Source organism: Notolabrus celidotus, chromosome 10, assembly GCF_009762535.1.
Source record: "Notolabrus celidotus isolate fNotCel1 chromosome 10, fNotCel1.pri, whole genome shotgun sequence".
Taxonomy (NCBI): domain Eukaryota; kingdom Metazoa; phylum Chordata; class Actinopteri; order Labriformes; family Labridae; genus Notolabrus; species Notolabrus celidotus.
Window position 1 is genome coordinate 29,939,592 of NC_048281.1, and position 20,525 is coordinate 29,960,116.

A 20,525-nucleotide genomic window follows, 5' to 3' on the forward strand; every position below is an offset into this window, starting at 1 on the left:
AATGACAAATATGATAAAACAGAAAAGAAAAGGAAAATTAGAAATATATTAAAAAGAAAATTAGGTTAAAGTGACTTAAAAGGAGCTAAGATAGGAAGGCAGTGGCAAATAAAAAAAGTCTTAATCTTTGATTTAAAAGAGGTGAGAGTTGGAGCGGACCTACAGCTTATAGGGAGTGTGTTCCAGATATGTGGTGCATAATGACTGAACGCTGCTTCACCATGTTTCGTTCTGACTCTAGGGACTGAAAGTAGACCAGTACCTGATGACCTCAGAGGTCGAGGTGGTTCATAAAGTAGCAGCAGATCAGCAATGTATTTTGGGCCTAAACCATTCAGTGCTTTATAAACCATCAGCAGTATTTTAAAGTCTATTCTCTGACAGACAGGAAGCCAGTGTAGAGATCTAAGAACTGGAGTGATGTGGTCTACTTTTTTTTTTACAATGTTCTAATTTTTATTCTAGTTGTATTTATATTTTTTTATATACATATACATTTATTCTTATTTATTATTTTAACATTTGTTTCTGTATTGTTAAAATGTTCTTGTGTGGAAAATTTTACAATAAAGTTGTTTTGCATGGAAGTTATCTGAAGCCTGCGTAGTTTTTATAGTGCCACAAAGATTTTTAGGTGAGGGAAAATTCTAAATAGTGATCTCCCCATGAAGCATGGGGATACGGCACCATCTTATGGAATGTTTACAATGCCAAATGAAACTATAATCAATATTTCAGAATAATTATATACAATGTAACAATTCTCCAAACAGAATTCACATATTTTTATTTACTTTATTATTTAACTATCACCTACATACACTTTTTCAATGTAAAACTACATCTGCACTACTCACCACTGCACTATTATCATATTATTTGTAGCCTTTACATATTAGTGATGCCTATTTGTTGTTCCTTTGTGTTTATAGTTGATGTTATTATCATTATATTTATATTTTTATTTGTATGCCTTATTCCTATGCCTTTGTACACAGAGAGCACAGTTTACCAAGACAAATTCATTGTGTGTTCAAGCATACCTGGCCAATAAAGCTGATTCTGATTCTGATAATTCCCACCAATAGAGTATATATATTGGTGGGATGTGTAAGTTTGAATTATTCTGATCCTAATCTTATCTCATAACTGCTATCAGTGATTGTTTCCTTGATAAAAACGAGTTTTACCTGGTAAATAAATACAACAAATAAACTCAGTAGTTAAAACCAGTTTTTATCATCTGAGGCTTTTATCCAAAATTCAATCTGTTGTATCTTTTAATGATTTTGAGTGCTTGATCCATTCTTTTATCTCGACCCGTTTGGACTACTGTAATGCACTTTAAACTGGCATTAACCAGGCCTCCCTAGCTCGCTTACAGTGAGTCCAAAACGCGGCTGCTCGCCTTTCAACAGGAACCCGCAAACATGAGCATATCAGCCCCGTTCTCGCTTCCCTCCACTGGCTCCCTGTCCATTTTAGAATTCATTTTAAGATTTTAATGTTTGTTTTTAAGTCACTGCATGGTCTGGCACCTCAGTATATCTCTACACCCCCTCCAGAGTACTGAGGTCTGCTGACCAGATGTGTCTTGTCGTGCCAAAAAGCCAACAAAAGACAAGGGGAGACCGAGCTTTTTCAGTGGTAGCTCCTAAATTGTGGAACGAGCTACCCACCCAAGTTAAAATGGCCCCCACTCTGGAAACTTTTAAATCACGTCTTAAAACGCACTTTTACTCCCTGGCTTTTAATACAGCATGAGAGTTTATGTTGGTCTCTGTTTGTCTTTTAATGTACTGTATTTTAAATTTTACTATTATTTATTTCTACTGTTTGTATTTGTTGTGCAGCACTTTGGGAACCTTGTTGTTTTTAAAATGGGATATATAAATAAAATGGATTGGATTGGATAACAATGAGCCAAAGAGCCAGTCTTTTGAACGGCTCTTTGAAAGGAACGGCTCCTCAAGATCCAGTTCCCTTCAAAGAGCCATAAATCCAATCTCTAGCATGAGGTGCTCAGCTTTGGCCTGATTTGGATATGGTAATGAGCGGCTTCAACTAGCCAATGAGGAGCGACTGTTCTTCCACGTGACACTGAAAGAGGAGTGGTTTCATTAAATCCAGTTGCGAAGACACAGCGCATTCAGTGTAGGGAGAAGCAGGGACTCATTATGAGGGGGAACTTTGTTACTATGAAACTTAGGACTATTTGCAAAATATTGGAAAATTATCCAAATCCCTCGTGAATCAATAACCTGCCCCTAGGGTGTGAGGTTTTTAGGTTAGTCCGCCCGGAAAGGGCTTCTACACTCACTATTCTGACACTTTTTGGAAAGAATGTGTGAGACAGACAGTTAGCCAGAAGCTCTAAAAAGCTCTTAAAACTCACTTTTACTCCCTGGCTTTTGATACAGCATGAGAGGTTATGTTGGTCTCTGTTTGTCTTTTAATGTACAATACTGTAGTGTGTAAATATCTGTAATAGTTACCATATTTTATTTTATTCTTACTTTATTTTATTTTATTTTAATTTATTATGTTTTATTATATTTTATTTTATTATATTTTACTTTATTTTATTTTATTATATTTTATTTCTTTTTCTTTTCTTTTCTTTTCTTTTCTTTTCTTTTCTTTCATTTTATTTTATTATATTTTACCTTTGTCATTGCTTTTATTATTGTTATTATATTTTTTAACTATGTTAGTACATTGTTGTGTTCCCCTGTCCCGTGTTGTAAGCTGCTGTAACAAAAGAATTTCCCCCAACGTGGGACAAATAAAGTATATTTTATCTTGTCTTATCTTATCTTATCTTACATTGTATTTTAAATGTTACTATTATTTATTTCTACTATTTCTATATTTGTTGTGCAGAACTTTGGGAACCTTGTTGTTTTTAAAATGTGCTAAAGAGCCAGTCTTTCGAACGGCTCTTTGAAAGGAACGGCTCCTCAAGATCCGGTTCCCTTCACAGAGCCATAAATCCCATCTCTAGCATGAGGTGCTCAGCTTTGGCCTGATTTGGATATGGTAATGAGCGGCTTCAGCCAGCCAATGAGGAGCGACTGTTCTTCCACGTGACACTGAAAGACCGCTTGGGGGGCGTGGCCTAGAGGAGTGGTTTGATTAAAACCAGTTGCGAAGACACAGCGCATTCAGTGTAGGGAGAAGCAGGGACTCACTATGAGGGGGAACTTTGTAACTATGAAACTTAGGACTATTTGCAAAATATTGTAAAAATTACCAAAATCCCTCGTGAATCAATAACCTGCCCCTAGGGTGTGAGGTTTTTAGGTTAGTCCGCCCGGAAAGGGCTTCTACACTCACTATTCTGACACTTTTTGGAAAGAATGTGTGAGACAGACAGTTAGCCAGCTAGCTAGCTAGCTGAGAGGTGATACAGGCGGCAGGAGAACAAAAGATTTTTTTTTGCGTTTTGACTCGTTGTACTGACACCAAGTCCATGCAGAACGTGTCATTACCATCACAATGCCCGTTTTACTTTTTCTGATAGACACGTCCGCTTCAATGAACCAGCGCACCCATCTGGGCACTACCTATCTGGACATAGCAAAAGGCGCTGTTGAGACTTTTATGAAGGTACTGTAACCCACGGGACACATTCATATTGGGAGATCCCATCATCAGATCATCTTGTTGCAAAGCTCGCCTGTCAAACCTTGATAACCGTGAATAATTCTCTACTCTTTCCACAGCTCAGAGGGAGAGATCCGGCGAGCCGAGGGGACCGGTATATGTTGGTAAATTTTGAAGACGTTCCGTTCGGGATAAAGGTAGAGTTTGTTTTCGGGGTCATGTCCAGCTTTTACAGAGATTGACTGTCCCCCCCTCTCTCCATCGCTCCACCACGTTGTGATCACTACATCAATTGTGTAGAGAAAATCTTCAGGAGGAGCTTTCATACCCCTTTTAAAACATGGCCGACATTTTGTTTCAATGTGAGCAGCAAGGAACTCTGGGTGTTATTTATACAGCGAGGTGATATCTGGGGGGAGAAGGAGGAGGAAGAGGTGGAGGAGGTGGAGGGGGGGGTGACAGACTAGCTTACTTTACTTGTTTAGACTAAATTGTCACTTAAGTTTCTGCACATACTGCGACATTGTAATTTACCCCTCCTGTCATGGGCAGGGAGGGATCAGGAGCTTGGCTGCAGTGCTGTCAAATTATTGCCTTGATAGAAAAGAATCGACCCATATCTTCCAAAATAAAAACATTAAAGTTAACCATTAACTCTTGCAGATGTTCTCAGGTGGTCACAACAGTGGGTGCACTTATCTAACTTTGTTGCAGTTGTGTTCATGAAAATGTTTTGTCTTTTTGTTTTTCTTCTGCACAGGCTGGATGGAAAGAGAGCCATGCCACATTCATGACAGAGCTGAGGAACCTCCAAGCAACCGGACTCACATCTATTGGCCAGTCCTTGAGGACCGCTTTTGATTTACTCAATCTCAATAGATTAGTGACTGGGATAGACAACTATGGACAGGTATGTAGTACTAAAAGAGGCAGACAGGAAATTCGATTTGTTAAAAGTAATGGCAAAGTTGCTTAATAGCCCCCCCAACCCACAGACCCTCCCCCCTTTCACCCACTCCCAACTCCCCTTCCCTTCTTCCCAGTCTTACAAGCATCAACCACCTGCATACTGTGACCCCACACACTTTCATGACACAGATACGACGGCAGCAAGACGGGAGGAAAAGAGGAATAACTTAGTTTTTTCACCCGAGTAGCCTTTACCTGGGGATTTAAGTTGGTGTTGCATAATCCCAAAATGCTCCAAATTAAAAAAGCTTTATGCTTTTTATTTTTTTAATGCAGAGAGACTAGAGCTGTAAGTTAGCTCTAGCTTTAAAGTGCATGATGCATTTAAATTTAAGGAATTTCTTGCAGCTTTAGAGGGAAAAACAGCCAAAGAAGTATCTGCAAGTATGCACCAAAGTTTTTGTTTTATTACCTAATTTAATATTACAGTCTAATACAGCAGGTCCTCTTTAAATGCTGACACTTAAAGGGTTAATAATTCAGTTTTTTTGCTCTTTCAAAGAGGTGTTGACTCAGATTTAGATGGTAAAGTTGGAGAAGCTGTTAAGTTGTATTTCTTTTCTAGTATTTAGACTATCTTCACTGACATCCTAAATTCAATTGAAGAAGTTTTGAAACACTTAATTCTAAGAGTTCAGCCTCTGAGTTAACCCTAAATGTGAGTCAGCGCCTCACTGAAAATGCAGCAACTTAAACTACGCTTTGCAAACTTTTTTTTAAGCTATGATTAATCACTCCGCTGCTTTTTTTTGAATGGACTACTTTTTGCCAGGGAGACCTTAAAAACTATTTAAGGTCCACTTTTCAGGAAGCAGAAAAATCTGCCCCCTGCTGTGTCTTGATGAGCAGATTCCCAGCCTCTTAAAAAAGGATATATTTTACTATTTGTGTTGCTGATGGTGAGATTTTGACAGATCTGTGAAAGCTCTGTAGCGGGAATCATTTTTCTATTCATGTCAGGAGCAAACGGATATTAATCTCTCAAGAAAGTCTCTGAATAATTTATATATTCTCTACCCTGGATTACATTTTTCTGTGCACTCAAAAAAGGTGTTACACAGCTCAGTAGTTTCACTTTAAACCACAAGTCTTAAATGTTTTTAACATTTCGCTGCCCACTCAATTGTAACTTGTGAGTTTGGAACAAGCCCCTCCTCTCGCTGAGCAGCCGAGTTGATTCACAGCTGGGAACCTGCATTCTCATAACATTAATTGTGGCTGAATACGGAAAAACAAATCTTCATTGAGCCCATACAGTCTGTAACTAATTCAGTATGACTGGCCCGCTTCCAGAAAGCGCTGCCTATAGTGACATCACTTGAAGTCTCTGTGGTCAAATTTCCAGTTTGGGGAGGTAGCTGTCGAAAGAGAAGCTGTGTGAGATTGTGTTTACGGTTTGAAATGAGGATTTATCTGCAACAGATGACAAAAACTCCTTTCATCATGTTGTTACAAAATGTCCAAAGAGCGGTTCTGCCCTGAACTGGCTTCAGAAGGAAGAAAATAAGAGTCCCAGAAATATCACATCTTCTTATAACATCTCCTCCTCTGCTAGGCTAACAGGAGAGTAAATATTAATGTTAGCTTTAAAGTCGATTTCATACCCAATTTGACTGCTAAGATATGTCCCTAGCTTGTTGTTGACATTGCATTTGGATGCCTGTTTTCCAGTGTTGAGGTAAGTCCAGAGGATGAGAATAACAGTGAATACAGCTAGCATCTCCTGGGTAACAAATAGGAGATCCCACCATCCACGTAATGCATACATTCACCCATACAGCGTGCATATTGCATGCTAAGGCACTCTCAGGGAGTTGGAATGTCAGATGCCATCCACGCTGTAAAGCTGGCAGCAGTGATATGGACTCAGAGGGCCTGTGAGCACACACACACACACACATATACACACACACACACACATACATATACACACACACACACACATAGAGCAGCTCTGTGCAGAGGTTAAGGTTACTGTGTCCTGCAGCGGTCACCACTGACCTCTAATGACAGGCTGATTTAACTGTCTCTATAATGTAATGACCGGTTCTCTACTCTCTGCCCCTTCAGGGCTGAAATAAGACCACTCTCAGAATAGGTGCACAATGCCTGCTATACTTAACCCGACTTTGACATCACAACCAATGTGGTAGTTACTAAATAACTAGTGTATTTTGCTTATTATGCCCCTTAATTTTTATTCATTTTTCTCATCAACAATACAATGTGAAAAATGTCTTCTTTTTTTTTTCTTTTTCCAGCTGTATAGTTACATTCGGACATTATGACCGAATCAGATAACACAAATACAATAAAGCAAAATGTCCACTCCAGAGAATATACATACAAACATTATTACACACAATTCACACACAAGTGTAAGAATAAACGTTCGTATGAGTAAAGGAGAAATGAAAATCGTAATTAAATATTGTAATCGTGAAGAAATAAATTCTAATCCACTCACATATATTGCGTGTCAAAGTACAGGTGCGAAGTTGAACCCAGGAAAAAGTAATGCATGATCTTGGTCTGTGCCTAAATTAAACATCACTCTCTATTGCGTTAGTAGAGCCAGTGCAGGTCTCCACCTTGTTGTAAAAGTTTCTCTTTGGAGTCTTAATTGGTATGTAATTTGATAAAATGTCCCAAACCTTCTGGATCCATATATTGTAAGTGGGAGGGTCTGGTTTCAACCAGCGTATGGTGATGCACTTCAGGGCCGCTGTAGACAGGATATTAAACAAGTACTTTTTGGCCCTCCCATTCAGGCCAACGGGCATCACTCCGAGTATTGCCACCAAGGGGTCTTGAGGAATGTCCTTTTTGGAAGACCTCTTTCAGTGCATCAAATACTTCTCTCCAGAACAAGCTTAGTTTTGGACATGACCAGAAGATGTGGGTATTATTATGCCCTTTTAAAAATGAGTGTAAAGATACAGTTCAAAGCTTGATCTGAAAGGGCAACTGGACTAATTTTTGAGTAATCTGTTATCATTTTAAGAAACACATTTTCCTTATGTTTGTCTAAAACTCATAAATACTGCAAATAACAGTTCCCCATAGCTCATCCTGACAGCTGTTTTCCTTCTTTTTTCCAGTGTAGAGCTTAAATCACAAAGAATTTCAGTTAACAATCATAAAAATCAGAAAAGACAAGCAGCAATTCCTCCGATTAGAGAAGCTAGACTTAGTAGACGTTTAAGAATTATGCACGCGTATCAACTCAGTAGAAAAGAATATTGTTTCTTTTGTTTGAATGTTTTACTTTACAGTTGCTTAACAACTCATGTGGAGAAAAAAAAACAATGTTCCCTTTAAAAGAAGCCTGACCAATGAGCTGTGAAGGATTTTTCAAGAGAGGTTGAATAAGAGTGCGTGGGCATTAATTCGATTTACATATCAGCAGATTATGTGCGTAACTTTTCCATTCATTTTAATATTAGGAAACCCGTACACACTCTATTTAATTTTGCGTATGGTCATCAGATAAAAGCAGGGCATTGAGTGCAGATGCGAGCGATGAACCTAATTTCCTCTCAGACAAAGGCGCCTCATCAGGTGCAGCTCTCTTTACTTTGAGCTGTCAAATGTGAGAGCCTCAATCAGCCGCCTGATGACTACACACGCTCTCTCAGTTTTTCTCCCACAGCTGTAAATCAAAGTGATGCAGAAGCTTTTGATCGGCTGGTGGTTTCTATTTGAAGTGTCCCGTTTCATAAGTCAGCACGGCTTGCTTTTGTTTTTTCCTCTTTAATTCATGAAGTAAAGTCGACTTTGATATTCATCCTCGAGACGCTCGGTGGGGCAGAGAGGGAGAAGACAAAAGGGGGTGGGTGGGGGGGGAGTCAGGCTGCTGTGGGGGGGTTAATATTGCCCTGGAGTGCTTCTTGCTACAGTAACAAAGAACCCTCCAGGTTGCCAGGCATCTGAGATGACTCTCCCCTGGGAGATGAAGAGAAGCATGGAGGTAGAGAGCGAGACAGGCAGCGGGGTAATCCTGACACTGATCACGGTTTCATTAAGAGAGCGGTAAAAGAGCAGAGGAGGAGGAGGAGGGGAGAGGAGGAGGACAGGGGAGGGGGAGAGAGAGGAAATGAGATGACCAGCGATGTTTGGTTGTAAGTTAACTTGTCAGCAGAGTGATGAACGGGGCATTAATGGATCTGAGTCGGTCTGCCATCATGTCAGCTGACCAGAGATCCTGTTGTTGGACGGCATAGTGGACCTAGCTGCCTGCCAGCTGCAGATGATGAAAGCTGCAGTTAAAGATATATTTGAATTAACCAGCTATTTGCTGAAGTTTTAAATGGATTTGGTCTGAAAGATGACAGGAAGTACTAAAATGAGATGCTTTATTTTTTAATGACCCAAACCCTGCAGTTTGCTCTCATCTTAAAGCTCCTGTGAGGAACTATCTGTTTGCTGATTTTAGCGCCCCCTGAGGACTAAGTGGTACTTTTTATCTCTTCCTTGGTTTTGTCCTGTACATGTGTACAAATTTATTAAACAAATAACCCCCTCCTGCTCTCCTTCAACAGTCACATGAATCACTTATTAAGAATCATCGCCATTCAAAACATGATAAAAAGCTGTTACTGCAGCGTGCTGTTATTTATTCACTCAATCTGACACCTTCCCCCCAGCAGCAATTTTATTCATTAAAATGAATAAATAGAAATAATTTCTTTTCATGCTGATAGTCGTGTTTGCTTTAGAGGGTCATAAAGAGGCACTTTAATTAATTCCAGCCTGTCTATTCTCCTCACAGGAACTTTAAGAAAAATAATGATTTAACTGATCTTAATTGATTAGCATCTCTCATCTGAACATTAAACCAAATTACAAAAGCACTGACAAAAGAGTGAAAATTGAATAATATTAAATTCATCAAATTAAAATAATAAAACAGTAAAATGTTGAAAATGAAGCAAAAAAAATCCACATTAGAGCAGCTGTTTCCAGGATATTTTTTTAACATAATTTGAAATTTCACCTATTAAAATAATTTGTGACTTTTTCCATGTTATCATTTCAGCTCTGCACATGATTATAAATAGAGTCCAAAAAAATCAGATTTTAATAGCTGACGTTGAATTTTTTTTTTTTTATCCCCATAGATCATTTTTTAAATTTTATGTAGTTTTTTATTAATTTTTTTTTTGCACAATTTTAAAAGATGCATAAGAAAAAACAACAAAGGTAGATATTATATATTGCAGGAAGAGGTAGAAAACTCAGAGCCTATTTGAAGCCTTCGCCAAGGGGAGGGGCTGATGAGTATTATTATATTTTAAAATAATTAGTGTTATTTTTATTTTTGATTATTTCCCAACTCTCATTTAGTCAGCACATCAGAAAATAGTTTAAAAAAAATGTCTACTCCAATTTTTTATTCCCCTAAATTGCTTTCATAATTCCTTTTTTTAACCAGTTAACTACTCAAAATCAAACATCATTTAATCTGCTGCCATGTAAGACAAAGAATCTGTCATTATTTGGCTTTTCTGTGAGGTTTGGTTTAATATAATTGGTATTAGAGTAGTGAGTACATGATTCATTTCAGAGTGTCAGATAACCATGGACAAGATAACAGGAGTGGATCTCTCTGCTGCTTTCTGATGATCTGCTGACGTGATGTCCTAATATCTAATTTTAATAGCCGTCTTTGTCATGAGGGGACAGAATAATGAGCCGAACGCCTAACAGCATAGCAACAGTAACAGCTAAGTGAGCTGATGTGACACAGATGAAATCATTATCACTCGTCTGGCAACTTTGGCCTCATCACCAACTCATTAGCATGCTAAGAAAGCGCTCCATATCATAAAGGGATTTTGGGCAGGATGGGAAATAAAAAAATAAAAAAAAACACATCAGCCAGGTTGTCATGGATACCTACAGCAGAGTGGATCTTGGTGGCATCCTGCTCTGTTTACTTTGGTCTGTTTGTGAAAGTGGACAGATCCATCACTCAACACAAACCACAGCCTACAGGTAGGGTCCACACTGAGCGGGGCCGCATCCATTAATAATCACACCGCTGTCAGAAACAGGACAGTGTTTATAGACCGTGTGTGTGTGTGTGTGTGTGTGTGTGTGTGTGTGTGTGTGTGTGTGTGTGAGGCTCTGCAGTGAGGTCTGCTGTGCTGACTCTTCGCTGACAGGACACGTCGCCCCGCGTTGAGGTTTTTACGCTGTTAACTCACCAAGTTATTCTTTGGCCTCCGTGGAGATCCCACAGGGCTGAAGCACGGTGATAAATGTGCTGCTCCACTTTCGTTTTATCAGTGTGTGGGGCTGCTGTCAGGAAACACTGTGAGGTCTAGCAGGAAAAAGAGCTTTAAAAGTAGATCCTCAGGTAAAGTACTCTGACATACACTGCAGAGACGCTAGTTCTGGTCTCAAATGCATAGATAGAGTCGCTCTGTACCAAAAGACTATACTCTCACTCTTTCTGTTATTACTCCCTTGAGTTTCTCTCTTTCACACTCCCACTGATTTAAAATAGATCCCCACAAGTTATCTATTTAATGACACATCTCCTGCGCTCATTTATGCCTCAGATTTTCAAGTGCTTTAAATGAATTTCACTCCCGGCTTCCCTTTTTTACTTTAACGTCTTCTTTCCTCTCTTTAAAGTAACTGTGAATGTCTTTTTTTCTTTTTTTAATCTCTCTGCAGGGAAGGAACCCCTTCTTCCTCGAACCCGCCATCATTATCACCATTAGTGACGGCAGCAAGTTGACCAGCAGCGGTGGAGTCCAAGACGAGGTCAGCCAAAAAGCCTACACAGAGGCGAGGGGGTGTCGGCCAATTGGGAGTGCTTCCTGTTTTGCTTGACTACTCTGCAGCCTGTCTGGTTTCTCAAACATGCAGATAATCAAACAAACAAATCAATCAGACGTTAGCAGTTATCAGCTGTTATTAATGCTGTCCTAGTGTCTGTCAGAGGGTAATAACATGGGGATTAGAGTGTTGTTTGTCTATAAATATAACAAGTTTATTTATAAAGCACCTTTCAAGAACAGAGGTCACAAAGTGTTCTACCAAATTAAACAAATCATTCACAAATAAAATAATAAGAATAATAATTAAATTAATTAAATTAGATTAAATTAAGTCAAATTAAATTATATTAAATAAATAGATAATTTAAAAGTTTATGTACACAGCCCAAAAGTGACGGACATGTCTGTGTGTGGATGTTTTTATTTCATATGACTGTAAGGCAGTGTCATGATAAGTAGTTCAGATCAAAACATTGATTTCATTCATATTAAAAACAGAAAGGTACAAAGGTCTGCAAATTGTGACAACTCCACAAAGTTGCATTACATGATCATATCTCTCTGAAAATATTTATTGTGAGAGTCCAACCTGTGTGTTTATTAAACATTTTGAGGATCTGATGCCTCTAAATTATGAGCTTAGAGGTTATTCAAAAAAAAAAAAAATCTAAACACCTGCTACCTGTAGTTACAAACTATAAAAAATCGTCATCATAGGAAGGTTGTCACTGATTTGTAAAATTGAAATGATTCATCCTGAGCCCTGCTGACTCTTAAAGTGTCATAAGGGAAATCCCTACGAGTACGTCAGGCAAAGCAGTGCTACTATCTTACCTGTCTATCTGTAAGCAACACCCCACTCGAACACCATCAGAAGTGAAATAGAGACTTATATGCGAGACACTTTTAGCTCTCATGTCATTTTGTGGTGAGGGGTGAAGGATATTACAAAATGTAATTATAAGTAATTATGTAGACGAATGTGCAAAATAAAAAATACCCGAGTAACGTGTAAATCCAAGCCAATAAAAGTAGCTGCTGGGTCGATCAAATTGTATCACAAACACCAAAGAAAAAACTAGAGCAGCTTTAGGACTCCAGATACAAGAAATTTTTAATTTTAATATTTTTTTCTTGTGCGAGTCGGCTTTTTTCTTGGTAAAAATAAAACCTTTAAAACTTCCCAGAGCTAATACATATATTGTTTTTCTCTTATAATAATAATAATAACTGATAGGACTTATATAGCGCTTCTCTGAGTACTCAAAGTCACTTTACACAAAGTGTGAAAAATAGAAATAAATAGATAAAATACAAAAGAACAGAGATGTGGAGGGAGTTGAGGTCTAGTGTTGTAGGCTTTTTTAAAGAGAAGTTTTGATGTCTTATGTTAACAACAATCAAAAACCAAAATGGTGTCAATTTGCCTCATAAAAGACAACTAAAACAAGAAACTCTACACATCAGAGAACCCACAAACGTTTACTTTGATACTCTCTCACTGAAGTGACTTAAGTTTCTGTTTCTGTTATTGATTTTTCAGCCTGTGTTTCACTTCACTGTTAAACCCCTTGCTCTTTAAAATATCAGGAAACAGAGTTCAAAGGCCCTTCTTGTTTTGTTAGTTGTCATCGATGTGGAATATTCAATAGAAAGAAGTTAAGTGACTCATGAAGCAAAAACCTGTAGAGGTCAAACACACCAGATTAAATCCCCGGTTCTGTAGCCACAGTCTGATTTACAGCCTCTGCTTTAATTCTAGACTTGTGTTCAGTCAGACTGGGAACAAGTTACAAGTGAAATAACACCCTCTTTGCTCTGTTAGTTTAATTTCAGGGCTGCCTGAAGATGATGTTTAAAAAATTATAAGAAATAGAGAATGTGTGTTTGTGAAGCAGAGTGATAAGGAGCCTGTTAGTGTGCAGGGATGATGCATCAAGAGTCCATAATCTTTTAATAGCACTTGAGATGGCCGTGGGTGTCTGCTTAAAAGATTTGGGGAGTAAATTGTTATTGTTTTATTACCAAACTGTCTTTGTTTAAGGGAAAATTCAGACACACTGGGTATATAAGAATTCAATTTGGATGTATTAATATATTTACTTTGTATTTTAATAGGAATATGTTATGGGTTTAGTGCAATTTTCTGCAAGTTTAATTAAAAACACAGTCTATAACTAAATGTGAAAATCTGCAGCTGATTAAAAGCCTGATAAATTAAGCACTGCATTAGTTTCTCCATAAAAGATCCTTCTTAGCGACCTTAAAATAAAAGCTACTTCAGTATAAACAACTTCACATTGTCAAACCCTCACACATAATCAGTATGTCTTATTCATATTTCCTTTTGTAATCAATATTCACTCCCCCCCGTCTCTCTCCTCCACCAGCTCCATCTGCCGCTGACCACCCCGCTGCCGGGTAGCGAGCTGACCAAGGAACCCTTCCGCTGGGACCAGCGTCTGTTCGCTCTGGTGCTGCGGATCCCTGGCAACGCGTCAGTGGAGCCTGAACCCCTCGGTGGTGTCCCGCCCGACGATTCCCCGATCACCCCCATGTGTGAGGTCACTGGAGGTAGGCACAGAAACAGCTGCTGTTTGGTTCATTTTGGTTATTTAAAGGGGCAGGACGTCAGTGTGGCAACACCAATAACCAATCCTTATTGTGCATACTCTGCCTTTAAAGCCTCTGGGAACCCAAATCAACAAAAACCTTCTACCTATGATATTTCAGACCATATGTAAATACTAAAAACTATGTAAAAATATTACAACTCAACTTTGATCCATTTTCAAATTTGTTCAATTACATTTTTTAACACGTTTTCAAACTGGGTTTTAAGGGGGCTGGTTTAACCTGATATTTATTAAGTAACAAATATCCAACCAATCAGAAATGAAACACTGAGTCACGTGCAAACATGTTCAATAAAACTACTCCGCTCCTGCTCAGACCGTCTCCTGACGTCTCAGCCAGCTCACCTAAGTGTTAGCTTGATTGCTAATCACGTACTGCCTGTAATCTGTCTGTATAGCTGTCTCTCTGCTCTTTGCCCCGCTGTGCTCATGTGTCCTTGTCTGCACATCCACCGCTGAAGATGACAGCTTGTTGTCATTCTTCTATTTTCAAACTGTGGTGGATATGGGGAAACTTTGATCTGCGGCCGAGTGGCTAAAGCAGTCCCGCATTATGCTCCGCTCATTTCCCCAGGACCGGTACACTAACTTTCCCCAGGACCGGTTCACTAACTTTCCCCAGGACCGGTTCACTAACTTTCCTCAGGACCAGTTCACTAACTGTCCCCAGGACTGGTTCACTAACTTTCCCCAGGACCAGCTCACTAACTTTCCCCCAGGACCGGTTCACTAACTTTCCCCAGGACCGGTTCACTAACTGTCCCCAGGACCGGTTCACTAACTTTCCCCAGGACCAGCTCACTATCTTTCCCCCAGGACCGGTTCACTAACTTTCGCCAGGACCGGTTCACTAACTTTCCCCAAACAGCTCAGAGTTTAGCCAAACAGCTATGTCTGACACCCGGAGCCGAGCTCCTCTGCGTGCACATACTACACTTCAGCCTCCACTGCTCCGGGCGTCCCATGGTCCTGATGCCCCGGAGGCTACGGAGTGATAAAACTAATAAATGATAGAAGTCCTGATTCTGAAGTATTTTGTGACTCAGCACTCAGAGACCATTGTAAATGAATAATTTTCAGATTCTGGAGTTTTGATGTCTTTAGATTCAGAGTCAGACGGCTCAAACATGCAGGCTGTGAACTCTCTCTTGACCTGTCAATCAAAGTTAGGCCACGCCCACACAGTCCTGAGAAATACTCTGACCTGGAAAACAAGCTGTTTTTGAACAGAGTATTTTCATAGTTGTGGATGTTTATTTTCACTCAGGTTTTTGTTGAAGCTTGATTACACATTGCATTTTGATATTCTATATGAATTTTAGATATACCATTTACGTTTCCAGAGGCTTTGAATGTTCAATGTGTCAGTAATTGTTGTTGGGGTATTTTGGCTTCACGTTTGTGCAGTGTGAGGAGATAGAGAGGCATTATCTATCTTCATACACAGTCATGATTCTGTCTCCTTTAGCTCTGGAGGTCAAAAATATCAGGGCTATCTTTTCGTTAGACTGACTTCAATGATTTAATAGAATATTGTTGTAAACTGAGGAAATTGATTTTCAGAAGTTAGAAACATTAACTATCAGAAAAGATTTAATGGGAGACGTCAGTAAGTTGCATTGTGGGAATTGTTAGATTAAAAGTGTTCTGCTTTTAGTGCTTGACCCAAAGGATCTCTCAGCCTCTGCTTCACCTCCCGTTTTTTATGCTTTCATTAAAAAAGCAAACTATTAATCTCACATTACATTTCAAGGTTCATTGATGGAAGTCAGATCTTGAATAAAGCTCACACACTTATGTTTGTACTACTGTTACTGTTCTGAAAATGTACAAAATATGCATGGTTATAAATAAGCATCAGAATAAGCTCTTATAAAGAAGTATAAATAGAGTCTGAATCTTCTTCTCTATGAAGCGACACAAACAGCTGGATAACATGAGGACTACTTGTCAGTTACTTGCTCAACTTCACAAAGTACCATTAAGTATTTTGTTTTTAAAGCCATTAAAATCTAAATTAGTGTCATTATATTCTTATTTTGGGGGAACATAATAGACCTGCTCCTCCTGGGAGTGACACGAGCCTAATTGCTACAGCAGAGCCCGCTGGAACATGCTGGGACGAGCTCAAAGTATTTATAACACTAGATCAAAATAGCTGTTTGTTAAATGCATTCCGTAGCAGCAGCTGATGAATCATCTCTGTCAATACAAAGATGGAGGAGAAAAATGTGCTTGTTTTCAGGGAGAAACTTGGTGATAGAGAGAGAGTGAGAGTGAGAGAGAGAGTCTTGGCAGCTGGTTTTCTTTCCAGTGAGGGACACCCCCGAGCTCCGTCTCAGCTCGGTCTTGCTCAACAATCAGAGTAACTTGTGTTTACAGGTCTGCTAGTTGAAGCGGAACGAAGCGGAGCAAACAAAGTGGTTTCAACCAGCGAGCAGGTCTGCTGACGCTGCTCTGGAGAGGTGAAGTGCTTCATTCAAGGGCTCTTAAGGAGTTACTGTTGATCAAGCGTGGAAGGCAAAGATTTTTCACACCATGTTTGGAAAGGTCTCCACACTTTAAAGATCACATACACCGTCAAGATGAAGATTTTCAGTACTTGAAAAAAGAAAAACTCAGTTGCCTTTCTTCCAGTTCAAAGACAGACAACTAGAAATGATCAGATACCATCTTTCCTCTGATTCTGATCTGAACTTCAAGCGGTGACATGTGGAGTATCCTCCCGACATCAGCGCTATGCAGAGTACAGTCAACAATATAATAATGATCCACACCACAGGAGCAATGATGTGGATTTTTCCTGTATTGATTATCATTTGTTATGTTGTATTCAGTTTATGGGTCAGATTAATTCCATTGATTTGGACCTGGTTGTGGTTTCAGTATTGACACCTGTTCAGTTGTGTGGTTGGAGTCATAGAGAGAGGGATGGGGGATGGATAAAACCTGTGGACCATTGCTGTCAATTATACATCATGTTTTTTCCTTTAGTACTGAATTATTGTGTCAGTCTATTGTTTGAAAAACAACCTAAACTTATAACCCAGACTTTGAAATGAATTCCTAGATATGCATCACAGTAACAACCCAAAAATCCTCTTTGCATGTGGCATTTTTGAATCATAATAATAACAATATTTATTTTTTTGTTTGTTTTTATCATACATTTTTAACAACTATTAACCATGTATGAATGCAGTAGGATTGCATTCACTTAAATGTCCTGAATCTCACACTGAAAGGAACCCTAACATAGAAACAAGCTGTGCTGATGTATGCAGCAGCTTAGCTTGCAGCCCCTCTTAACATTGTGAACCTGCTGACCTTCCCAATTTTAACATTTTATTTATTTATTTCTCATTTTAAAGGACCATGCATATTAATTAACACTTCTGTAAATATGCCATAATTAGCCAAAAGACTATTTCACATATGTAGCCCCTTGCCAGATGTTAAAAAAGGGTCCCTAAAAAGATGAAGATTAAAACAAAAAATTAAATTAAATTAAAATAAGAAGGGAGAGGAGAAACCAAAACACAAACAAAAAAAAGAAAAGGAGAAAAGAAAATTGAAAATAGCACCATACAATTAAAAATGACCAAAAGCTACATATGAAAACACACGAACATGAAAGCTCATGTTGTAGTTTTACTTTAACTCTTGACTTTATATTTTTAAAACATCCTTAAATGTGTGATAGGAAAATACTTTTGCTGACATTGTCTAGCTTGTACTGAAGAAACACTCTGCTAGCTTGTTTCTTTGTTATTGTCACATGACAAATAAAGACAAATCAGTGCTTTTTATCCAAAGCAGTATCTAACAGAGGCAGTCATAATAAATATCAGTGCAGTGTAGGAGACTGTTTGGGAAAATAAGAAACAAGCTGATTTTTTTGTGGGTTTAATATTTCATGGTATCATATCAGTGCATGCTCTGATGGACACACTGATATCCAATGTTACATTTCTGTCTGTAACAAAGGTAGATCTGTTTCTGGAGTCTGTTTTGGAACAATCATGTGACACCCACTTAAAGTAGATTTTTGTGCAAGAAGGTGCTGAAAAATGAAGCAAATGCAGTCATGATTAAGAAGTGCAGTTCCTCTAGTGTCCACCAGAGGCTGGCTTCAAGAGCAAAGGAATCCCCATCACAGCCCTGATTAGAATTCCTAATTTAGCAGCAGAATTAAAAATATTTACAACCCGATATGATTTTTTTTATTAGAGGTGTGGCTGATTGGACTGACAGGCTGCAACTCCACCTCTTTGCTGGTTTCTAGAGTAACCAGAAGCTAGTAAGAGTCAGCATTTCCATTGTGACGGCCGCCATCTTTGGGCCTTATAGCGCCTCTTGAGAAACCCATGTGTGACGTCACTGAGGACACGTCCATGTTCCATACAGTCTGTGATGTTATCCCCCCCCCCGTCCTCCGTCCTCATGCTGCCTGGTTGTGGAAGTAACCGGCAGGAGGAACAGCCTAGAATGATGCTGATGACAGGTTAAGATTAACACACACACACATAGACACACACACACTAACACACACACAGGGAGTGCAACGAGCTCACCAAAGCTCTGTCAGTGGGGCTGAATGCAGATCATGACACAGCTCCATTGTCAGTGACAGTCTACAGTCCATGCTGCCTGTCCAGTACTGCTGATGGCAGAGCTGACACAAAGCTGCAGCCTATTGAAATGACTGAGTGAATGGGTGCATAACAAGGTCATTCCAGGTCAAGTTTGTGGCAGTAAAAGTCCAGAAGGCAAAATTAGACGAATCAGTTGTAGCTTTGTGAAAACAGAGTGTCTGATTCATGATCTTTGATCATGTGACCTTCACTCATCTGTGACTGATGCTGTGACAGAATCTGATTCTGATGTGTAGAAGGACATTTCATGCAAATTTACCTGCTTTGAATGTTCGCAAAACCCATTGAAGACGGATACGGCTTCATAACGATGAGCACAGTGAGAAGGAGAGAGCTCTTGATATGAGCTGTACCTGTGATTAGGACCTGCAGCATTTTAAAATACTCTACATCTAATTCAGATCTTGTCTCTTTAACCAGTCGTGTTTGAGGGATAGTGATTGGGTTGGGTTCTGAAATCTGGCACCGCTTTGGATCTGGTTTTCTGAGTTAGTAATTAACACCACTGTCTGCCTTTGAGCCTCAAATCCTTCATGTTAATTTATGAAATGAAAGCAACATGTGAGATTAAAACGTAAGAACTGGATACTGGCTGTGCTTTGAGAGGTTGTCCTGATTTGATTACATTTTGTATAAATTTTGATTAACAAATTCAGTTACATCTTTTAATATGAAGTTAAATTTCTTAAGTGTGCTACAGAATTTCTTTTTACTCCACAAGCAGGCAGTATTGATTGATAAAAGCTTTAAATTCGACATTTGCATGAGACCTGCAGGATATAAGAAGAACTCTGATGTGTAATTAACCTGTTAAATGTTGCAGTGATGATATTTAGGTGCAATGAATTAACTAACATTAAATTACAATAATAGAATAATTTTATTTATAGAGCACCTTTTAAAACAATTCTTTACAAAGTGCTTTCACAAACAAAGCATGGTTCAAATAACAAAGTAAACCTTTTAACAGACAGGGAGGAGGAATTGTAACAATGCAAAACAGAATACAACGTGAGGTTAAAGAGAATACATGTAAATTAAACAGAATGAAGTGGTGTGACAATAGACCAATAAATCATTGTTTAAGAGGTTTTCCAAATATAAATGAATAAATGAATAAAAATAAGGATAAGTAAATAAAAGCATTAAAAGGAAGGTTTTCAGAATGAGAGGACGACATCACAGTGGGAAAATTAGAAAAAGTGAAAAGGATAAATTTGGAACATTAAAATAAAAATTGATTAAAACAATAAAAATGAAATAGAATGTAAAACAATTAATTAGTTGGATAAAAACTGAAACTAATAATAAAATAGAAGTGAAAGCAGTTAGGATGAAGTCACATAATAGCAAGTCTGTAAAAGGGGGTTTTAAAGGTGACATATCATGCTTTTTTCATCAATATATATTGGTCTAAGAGGTCCCCAAAACATGTATTAAAAGTTTATGCTCAAAGAAACACTTTGAAATCAGATTTTGGTCTGCCTGAAAACCCCTCTTCTTCAGTCCTCCTCAGAACACTCTGTTTTCTCTCTGACCACGCCCCCACAGGAAGTGGATGTGGCCTCGGCTCTCCAGCACGTTGATCTAATGTTTACATGTTGGCTGAATATACACGGCTGCTCAGAGATCACGTTACTTCAACCCTCTGAATCTGATCCAGAATCTGATCCTGACGGAGAGGCGCCTGTAGCAGGACCTTTCTGAAGGATTGGTCACAGATTTAGTGTTTCTTGTTGTTTTATTTGTCAGTATGTAGACGTGTGTCTTGGTACACAGCTACAGCTACGACATGTAGCTATGTGGCTATGCTAACTAGCGCTAGCACTTATCCATGATAAATAAAAATCATCCACTAGATCTTCAAA

General features: G+C 38.8%; 1 protein-coding gene across 1 annotated transcript in view; it reads left to right on the forward strand.

The window, feature by feature from the left end:
• The first annotated feature begins 3,156 nt into the window (after positions 1-3,156).
• ints6 (integrator complex subunit 6) overlaps positions 3,157-20,525 on the forward strand; it is a 38,362-nt gene continuing 20,993 nt past the window's right edge. The window contains exons 1-5 of the mRNA XM_034693805.1: positions 3,157-3,609; positions 3,726-3,803; positions 4,367-4,516; positions 11,260-11,349; positions 13,757-13,940. Coding sequence (XP_034549696.1) covers positions 3,499-3,609; positions 3,726-3,803; positions 4,367-4,516; positions 11,260-11,349; positions 13,757-13,940 — 613 coding nt within the window. The 5' untranslated portion in view covers positions 3,157-3,498. The remainder of the gene's footprint in view (positions 3,610-3,725; positions 3,804-4,366; positions 4,517-11,259; positions 11,350-13,756; positions 13,941-20,525) is intronic.